This window comes from Agrilus planipennis, unplaced genomic scaffold (assembly GCF_000699045.2).
Source record: "Agrilus planipennis isolate EAB-ADULT unplaced genomic scaffold, Apla_2.0 scaffold13, whole genome shotgun sequence".
Taxonomy (NCBI): domain Eukaryota; kingdom Metazoa; phylum Arthropoda; class Insecta; order Coleoptera; family Buprestidae; genus Agrilus; species Agrilus planipennis.
This window is the reverse complement of record NW_020439040.1, coordinates 1856273-1865957: the sequence shown is the minus strand read 5'-3', so window position 1 is coordinate 1865957 and position 9685 is coordinate 1856273. Positions and strand designations below refer to the sequence as shown.

General features: G+C 35.2%; 1 protein-coding gene across 1 annotated transcript; it reads right to left on the bottom strand.

Annotated features, from left to right (window-relative positions):
• Positions 1-1741: 1741 nt before the first annotated feature.
• LOC108744292 (roquin-1) lies at positions 1742-7223 on the bottom strand. Its single transcript, XM_018479995.2, has 7 exons — positions 7135-7223; positions 3629-5381; positions 3173-3568; positions 2961-3105; positions 2675-2895; positions 2373-2596; positions 1742-1951 (listed from the first exon to the last, which is right to left on the bottom strand). The coding sequence occupies exons 2-7, from the start codon at positions 5378-5380 to the stop codon at positions 1924-1926; spliced, it is 2766 nt and encodes a 921-aa protein (XP_018335497.1). The 5' UTR covers position 5381; positions 7135-7223; the 3' UTR covers positions 1742-1923.
• Between the last annotated feature and the right edge of the window lie 2462 nt (positions 7224-9685).

Here is a 9685-nt window from a genome sequence, read left to right as displayed (position 1 = left end):
AGAAACAGGTTTGGGAAGGTTTGAAAAATTATAAAGGAATTTTCCGCATTAAAAAAAAGATAATGCTTTCTTTAGTAATTTAAAGATCTACTATGGGACATCAGTTTTATATTTATTTTTTGAATAATTAATTAAAATAAAATTCCAAAATTCTTTGAGATTGCACCTCCTATTTCGGATAGAATGAATTTTTAGTTATTGATATACCTAGGGATGTAAAAGAAAAGTATTTAAACCACCGAAATGGCTCAATTATTTTGAGTTTTGTTCAATAATTTATAAAGTAATAGCTGAAAAGCGTTTTGGCACTACATTAACAATACTAACATCTTCAATATTCTCTAAACAGTTAACATTATTGCTTTGGTATCATAATCACGTTAATCATTAGATTTTCTTAATTTCTACACACATATGAGAAAATAAATATATTTTAATCTTTATACATACATATACACATTTAATTTTTTATTTTTTTTAATAAGCTAAAAAATCCCTTTATAATTTTTCAGTAGTAGGAAATCGACATCTATTAAAATTTAATTGAATAATAAATGCACCCTTCATTAATCTAGCAATAATAAGATGTTTTTGTTTATGTTTTTAAAAATTTCTCGCTATATCCTCAATAAACAAATGAAGTTAAATCGAGTTGCGGTTTTTTTAAAATCAAAAGAAGTACAAATTAAAAAAAACGATTTTGATTATTATTATGTGTATGCTTATCATACTTTTTCCTTATTAGAAATCCGTCTTATCAAAATATTATACGTATGTAAGAATGAATATATTGTGTATTTTACTATAGTTATCTGCAGCAACATCGAATCTATGTATTATACAATATATTACATAAAATACTAGCTGCATACATATACTACATTTGTATGTATGTAATGTATTTTTTAATTACACTGATTTAATTAAATGCGCATTGGTAACTTTAATTTACGTACCTTTTACCTATGTATTTACATTATGTATTACGTACTCTACATAATAACTTGTCTTGAATTAAATAGCAGGTACGCACAATGATTAAAAACCAGATGACAGACATGTATTTATGTATTAATGGGGGTAGTATATAAGTTTAATTAAAACGTAAATTTTGTTTCAAAAATTTCAATTTTCAAAGTACAGCCGTTTATAGAAATCATCATTCAGCTATTCTGTAAATTATATAAATACATAGTGTGTGTTTTTCAAGTTCGTAGATAATTTTTTTAGGGAACATTTTCATTATTTTGAATGATGGGTAGACAGACATAAAAGTTATTGTTATATCAATAAAGAGAATAAGAAAAAAGGCCCAAAAAATATGTCTAGGGAATTTATTGTGGGACAAGCTGTACTTTAAAACAAAAGAAAGTTCAACATTTTGCCTGTACAAGCCACACTTTTTTGTTTTTCGTGTCGAGTGCATACGTTTTTAGACGTACGCCACTGCTTTAACGGAAATACATAGGCCATTTGGAAACACATCGCCGCCTGCACCATTGATTCAGCAGGATATTTAACTCTGTCGGACATTTTATACATATTTTTATTGGTTTTCATTTTTTTTTGTCTCTTCCACACACAATATACTGGACTCAAAAAAAAAAAACAAATCGGCAATGAAAACTTAATTTGTTTTAAAGATAAACAAAAGAAAAAACAAACGAATAACATTAAAGACAGCTATTGTTAAAACTTTTGACATTTATTGCTAGAACAAACGAAAAAAATTAGNTATCGAAGGTACACCCATCACACACAGTATGATTATTTTCATTTGTTTTTGTTATATTATTTTATTATTTATCATTTCTGTCGCATTAGAACGTTCGTTTGTTCACGTTCACTTATGAGAGAATATTCGTCGTCGGGAGGACAATAAAAAATGAAAATGATGTTTTCTCTTTTCGCTATTTGCATCAGCTACAGACGACTTCGAGTTCCAATAAAACTGGAAATCAACATCTCGATTCGAATACAACAAATTCCTCGAATTTCAAAACGATTGGCGACGTCTTTTCTTTCTCTTTCTCTTAATAAATGTACTGATCTGAACGAGAAATTTTGTTCCAAAACAGTGCCGAAAAAGACCCAAACTAAATGATACGGGCATTATTGATTAAATTAAAATTAAATTAGTAAATATCTTTTTCATCCATAGATAAATTTGGTAGATAATTTGAAATAAAAAAGCAAATTTTCTTCCATATCGTTTGATCAGTCTTCTAAGTAACTATTTTCTTTTTTAATTGTAAACGAGGAAAAAAAAGAAGAAACAACAGTCAATCGTAGTCGGTATGCTAAGAAACTCAAACAAGAATGACCGAACCCATTGGGTTTAATTGTCAATAATAAGAAGTATGAAAAACTACTTGTTTGTGGAGTCGTCCTCGCTGCTCCAACGCTTCTCCTGCTCCTCAAGCTCCTCCTGCCATCGTAGCTCGAGTTCGCGCATGTCATTGGCGATGTCCTCCTCGTACATCGCCTCTTCTGTCATGCCCAACGTCGAACTACCATTCTGATGGTGGTAATGATGATGATGGTGGTGATGGTTCATCCCATTCATCGCTTGATTGAGCGAAGACACGATCTTATTCTGTGAAAAAAAATCTGTTTTTAGAATCCCTAATCTAGGCACAACAGTCTCATTGTGACGTTAAAACGAATTACTTACCAGGCAAGCCTCTTTCTGTTTCTCTTGTATCCCTTGCTCAATGAGTTGCAGCTCTTGGGTAAGTCTTTCCCCCTCACTCAGGCTAGTCACCCCTTGAGTTGCCAGTTTGAGATCGTTCAGTTGCTTTTCCAAGTTCAACAGTTGCATCTTGACTCTCTGCGACTCGGCCAGTAATTCCTTTGAAGGATCCTGCATTCGCTGAAGAATTAGCTGAGGAGAACCTAAACAATCATTTATGACATAAATGACGACCTAAATTGAAATAATAAAGTCGAAAAGTAATTACCTATTGTGTAATAACCGTCTCCCAATCCCGCCCCTGAAGAAGTCACATAGGGATGACCCGCAGGTATTGTTGTTTGATGGTATGGCTGACCAGAGCTGTAGTACCAAGACGTTACAGGACTTGGTGTTGAAACTGGACCATGCACCTTTAATAATAATATAATGGAAAATTAAATCACTTAAGCAATAATACTAAAAACTAATTTAATTTACCATAGATGTTGTGATGGCATTGTCTCGAAACTGGGTAGAAATGACGTTCTGGCTGGAATTATTATTTTCTTTTTGCATCCTTGATATAGGCCCGAATTTGCTGATACACGGGGCATCATATGGTACATACTCGTCGTCCTTTAAAATAGAATCCGATCGGACAAAAGTAGGTCCTGAATTGACGTGGCCAGTCCAGAAGGAATATGGGGAATCATGTTCAAAAGAATCTTGCCTAGCTAGGGTGCTAGCGTTGTTTGAAATAGCTGTTGCTGCATTTTTGCCAAACACCTTCTCCAGTTGTGAAATAACTTCCTGTTTGCGTTGATGAAGCTCAGCCAGACTGGTGGTGGTGCATTTATTTTTAGAAATTTGTTGGAAATTGGACTGTTTATTAATCTGTAACGTAGGATCATTTATTAGATTGCATGTTTGATTAAAACCGATTAAGAATCTTACCATATGTTCCCAATTAGGTCTTCTCGGATAGTCCACGGACTGATTAATGGGCGTCGTTCCATATTCGGGTTGAGTGGCGTAGAATTGTCCACCATTGGTAAAGACCATATTAGGAGTGGCCGAACCAAACACCTCGGGAGGAAAGGTGCCCGGACTGGGAGGATATATGGGCTGAGGCGCGGCATAATTTGACGTGGGAGGATACGTGGGACTGTAGGGCACGTCGTAGTTCATTCTGGCAATAGGGACCACCGTCTGAATTGGAACTGAAGGAACGGGAGTCGTGTTCGGGATGTGATAGAAGTCTTCAGACTGAGTATATGCTTTATCAACAGGTGACTGAGTTTCAATGCGGTGATCCTTAATAGATGGCGTGGCTCGATTAATAATTTTTCTGTTTTTTGCACGAAATTTTTCCAGTTCTTCAGCAGAATGAGCGAAAGTGCAGTTTGAACCTCGAGGACAGCTACCTCGTAAGGTCAAATCGCGACACATACTGATTTTGTACTTAGTATGCTGACCGTGGGTGGGATCCTGCAATTTGCGACTACCGTGCTGATGGATGAACTCCACCAGACCGGCTACGACTTGCTTTACGGCATTAAGAGCTTCACTGCATTCTTTCCAGGAAGGCGAAGTTGATTCAGGACTGGGATCAATGGCAGCTAAAAGTTCTAAATGGGGTCGTAATTTCGATAACTTTCCAGGATCTCCAGTTCTTTGCAGGGCTATCACAAGTTCTTGCACTGATTGGGCAAAAGACTGCGGTGTCTGTAATTTGTCCATGATACTCTGCATATGTGACTTATGAGCAGTGTCGCCATACAGTAAAGCAGACCATTGATCAGGTGCTATACGAAGACCAGCCTCAGTTGCTATTTGAACTATCTGAGCGTCATGTTCTCGTCTTAGAGCCTCGTAAGTACGGAATTCTTCTTTGAGCTGCATTAGGGAAGAGTCACCTTCACGTTTAGACACTTTAAAACAGGAGGCACGGTATAAAAGTTGTACTACGTGACCAATACTAGTTTTCGATGCTTGGGGGAAATGGGGTTCCAGTCTTTGGACGACGAACATTACTAGAACTTTTCTGGATAGGGCCGAACCGTCCTCGAGTGCTAACAGGACGAGTTTGAGAACCTCCTCTTGCATCGCAGGACCAAGAAACTGGCACCCTCTTGCCCTAACTGCTGCCCATAGGTTTGCAGAAAGTTGCTGAGGGTTCTGATGTTGAAGTATAAGTTCTGTCACAGTTCGTTCACCGAGAGATCGTGCAGCTCGCATGGCTCTCGTGCGACCTTCATCTTCAACGAGCTGGCAATTGATTAGGGTCACTAGTTTGCGTTGCATGGGTCGCGATAACGTCCCAGAATTCGCGTTACCGCTGGAGAATGGTTTGAGATACATGGCCAGCTCCTCGACACATTTTTTTGCGGCCAGATAATGTACAAGTGACTCTTTCGGTACGATCTTGTTATCAACGGGGGATGCGGGGGCGGTTTCGTCATTATTGTTGCGGCCAGTGGTACCGACCAGTTGTAGAAGGGCTGTGTTGATGGGTAAACTGTCGATGTCGATACTGATGGACGTCTGATCGAACGGACACTGTTTACGGTGCAGGTTCGAAAGACATGCTTTGCATATGGTGTGTCCGCAGCCCAAGCTGATCGGGCTGCGAACGGACACGTCGAAGGCATTGTAACATACCGGACAAGACAGGAACTCCGTCCACTGTGGAGCCTGAATTGGCATTCTGAAAAGGACGGTTTTAATATTCACTACCATTTTTCTATTTTTGGCCATATGTTATTTTATGATATTTGCTATTACTAATAAATCTCAGAAGCAAATAACTAATCACATACTTCCCCTCCTTATTTTTGTAACCCTGTATATGTATTTATAAAAGAGTGCATGGTATAGGTATTACTGCTAATTAAAAAATTGATTACCTATGTACTTTTCCATTAAAAAATAATTTTTGTGAACTTAATCAGCTTGACTATAAATAGGTTGTATCAGTAAATTTATGATTAAAAAAAAGGTAATTATATAATACAGATGCTTTTTTTTTGTAGGTCCTACAATGTTTCCTCATTTGGTGCCAAATGCCACACATAATGACTGGCACATTGGAATGTAGAAAGTTAACAGTTTACAACTATAATTTTTATTGATGTTCACTGTTGAGATAAAATTTCCAACCTACTTTCCCCAAGATAATGTCATATAATAAACAGTCAGCATTTTTTTTTTATCAAAACATTCAATTCAAACACACCATCTCTCACAAAATAATACTGGTAGCAGCCAAGCAATGATCTCAATAAGATTTAAAATTACTTTATCTGTAACTATAACTAACCAAAAGTATTATAACTAATGAATAAAATAACTTAAAATGGTTGAAATAATTTTAAAGCAAATTAGAATTTTCTACTACAATAACTTTATTATAATACTATTAATGTGTTTGTATAAAAAAATTAACGACCTTCCTTTAGTAGTAATTCGGGGTCAATAATATTACCTACTGAAACTACTTTTTTCATTAAAACAATGAAATAACTAAAAGGACCCAGCAGTAAAACTAAATTAAACAACTCGTTTACCAACAACTACTAGGAATGTAGATATTACACAAATTGTGCAATTCCATAAAAAATGTAATGAGAAAACACAATGTCAGAAAGTTCAATGTTTAAGTACTTCGAAGTGGATTATGCATATAAATTGAATACCTACTGACTGTATTGTATGATAGTTTAATAATTTGTTGTTCATAATAAATATGTATACTGTAATTTTCACTTTGCTTTATGAAAATTAATAGGAAAATGCGCATAATTTTCCAATTTCCTTAAAAGTGACTCATTCTTCACTACATTATCAAAGTAATGAAGTATAGCCTTTTCGTTCATAGGACAGTTGTATACTTTAATTTACAAAGAAACTTTTAAATAAAATCTACGACATAAGCTGATGAATTTCCCATAAGTTCTTTCAAAATAGTAAACAAAGTAATCAACTGATTTCCACACTTCATATAAAGTTTAATAAGGAATTCACAAAATGGGCAGATATGGCAAGGTCCATGACTTTTGTTTACACAAAAAAAAGGGTATTTCATTAATTTTTCGTTTAATTACTCATTAAAACTGCTACGCCCACAAAGAAAACATCGACCTGAGAATTAAAATTTTCCACTGTTGATCTCGGCTGGAAGGAAACGTCACAATTATACAGTAAATGACTGTGCAACAGTTATGAAAAAAATAAGTTTCGAAAACAAGACAAACAATAATAATCGATAACGGAACACCGAAAGTAACAAGTCACCCTGAAAAGTGCCAAAATCAGGTGATTACATTTTCTTATTGACACCTGGTCGCTCTGTTTTCAATATCTTGGGGGGTTTTGCACTTTATCAAATGTTTATTATGGTTATAGGGGATGTAACGAGAAGTTTATTGAACTAAAAACTTTAAATTATTGCAAAATATTACCTTGTTAATCACGATACGACACATCACATTATTCACCTCTGACAGATCATAACAAAATGCTCGCAGTTTCCAGAAAGAATACGTCAACGAACCGCGCACACTCCATAACGACTACTAAAATCCATAAACGCAAAAATCCATATTTCGACCTACTCAACGCATAGCATTCTAGATTGCCCTGTTAATTACAATAAATGTACGTAACATTATAAAATAAACATTAAAATGTCCTGTAAGAGAATTGTAAGTCATTTAGTAATGGTAAAATGAATGCCAATGCAACTTAATTTGATATTCTTGTTAAAAAATTATTAATAGGTGATTAATTTTTGATTAAATAGAGGGTTGAATAATAAATGATATAGACATAGGGGTTAATAAAAGTTCCAAGGTAGATCATTTCTTTTTATTTTAAAATATCTTACAAGCCCCTAGACAACACCTTACGATTTTCGCTCGTAATACCTGGTAATACAAAAGGATGGTATAAAACTAACCATCTACATACAAAATTATACTTTTGTGAGCCTAAATAATCTTTAAGGCAAACAGTAGCTTCCTTTATATTCCAAATTATTATTATTATTATTATTACGAGATGGAAGATACATGCTAGTCTTTAAGAAGTGATAATTATGTAAAAAATTACGTAGAATTTCATGGTGTTATCAATTTTCGAATGAGATTTCTTATGTTTCAATAATTGTATATATTTTAGCAAAAACAATGCCGATGAGTATCTATTCGACACCCCACTCGAAAACTGTTGGCACCGTGAGATTCTATGTACATTTTTACATAATTATCACTTCTTCAAGCCCAGCAAATATCTTCCATCTCATAATAATTTTACGAGCGCTTTTTTGTGTTTCAATTACATACTTTAGCAAAGATAATTCCGATGAGAAACTATTTGACAACAAAAATTATGAGTGCTGTCAGTACAGGACAAAGTAGTATTACGTAAATGAAAGTTAGTATCCCACTATCAGCAATTTCTTATGCTGAAGTGTACGATGTGTTGGATACCTATTTACATATTCCTTTAAATTTTAATCATTGATTACTATACATCTATTAAAAACCATAATGGCCGACATCAGTGACAATGCGATAACAATTGAAAAAGAATGATGGCCGACAACAGCAACAATTAGAAAAGAATGATGGCCGACAACACCAATACGCCAAACAATGCAGCATCTCTCGTTGTGCTGGTCGGATAGCAGCTCGCAGAAATCGTGAAATCAAGTCGGCTCGGCTGGGTTGGAAACAATGCGCCGCGGGACTGCATCAGAAGCGGCCTGGACAAGGTGCGCGGAAGTCCTTTGTCTTCGAACGCACGGGCAGCGGAAGCGTACTCGCACATACGCAAACGTGTGTCTCTATGCAGACCGTTCGTAAAGATTGAGGAGGAGAAGAATGGCAACCCAAGATCTGATCACTGCTCATTGTAATGGAGTCACAATGTTTGATATACCGTTTTATAATATTAGGATGAACTTTTATACGAGGCGCGGTATCATAAGACACCGATAAAAATAAATGAACACTACGAAAAGACCAGACAAGTGGAATTTTGACTTGCGCCCTGAGAGTTTCACATAACCTCATTAAAGAAAATACAACACTTTAATGATGAGATGTAGTAAAGAAGCGAGTAACAGCGTGTCTAGTATATTATATGGTCAAAGATGCGGCCAGTAAGTACCTCTTTTTATGGTAATCAGTTCCATGAGAATATTGCTCAGTCCATTCTCTATGTCTATGGGAAGAATAGAAGAGAGGACGCTATAGAAGTAAATAAGGAATAGGAGAAGTAGGTTGGTAGGACATATCTTCTCAGGCATGAAGGGTTGGTGGTAATAGACGTGTCAGAATGAGAAAAGGAAGTTAATTGAAGCAGAGGTAGACTTAGACAAGATAACTATTCGCTAACAGTTGGAGATGTAGAGATGTAGGTTGCTCTGGTCTGATTGGCTCATGGGTGTCGAACAAGTCTTTGAGCAGCAGATCTGACGATGATGAATTAAGTTTGATAGTTAACGTGTTACTATATTTAAGTGAAAGCAAAGCAAACTACAAACTGGAAAACCCATCAACTGATAAGTTTAAATTAAACGTAAAAATTTTTCTTTTCGCTATTTTCAGTTCGAGTCCTACTAAGTACTTTTAACCTGATTCGTTTGTCTAAAGCCAAAGTATAGTTATAATAAAGCATATCAAATTGACTACACTCATCGGCATTAGTTTTTATTTCTGTAAACAATTTACGCAGTTTTTCTTAAATGTGAAATACTCGTTCGGTTACAACGTTACAGTTGTCAGCTCCAGTATTTTTTATAGCTTATTGTTAATTTTTTTTATTTCGTCAGCGGGAAACATCGATCGCAATTATTATTTGAAATGAACGCTCAGACATAAAACCAAATATTTTAATAGAATTTCACGTCTTTAGTACTAGTATTAAAACCGAGTTAAGGCTATCAATACCCATGCTTACATCAAGCATATTGTATTATCTAGAAAGTAGTCATTCTAAAACAATGGT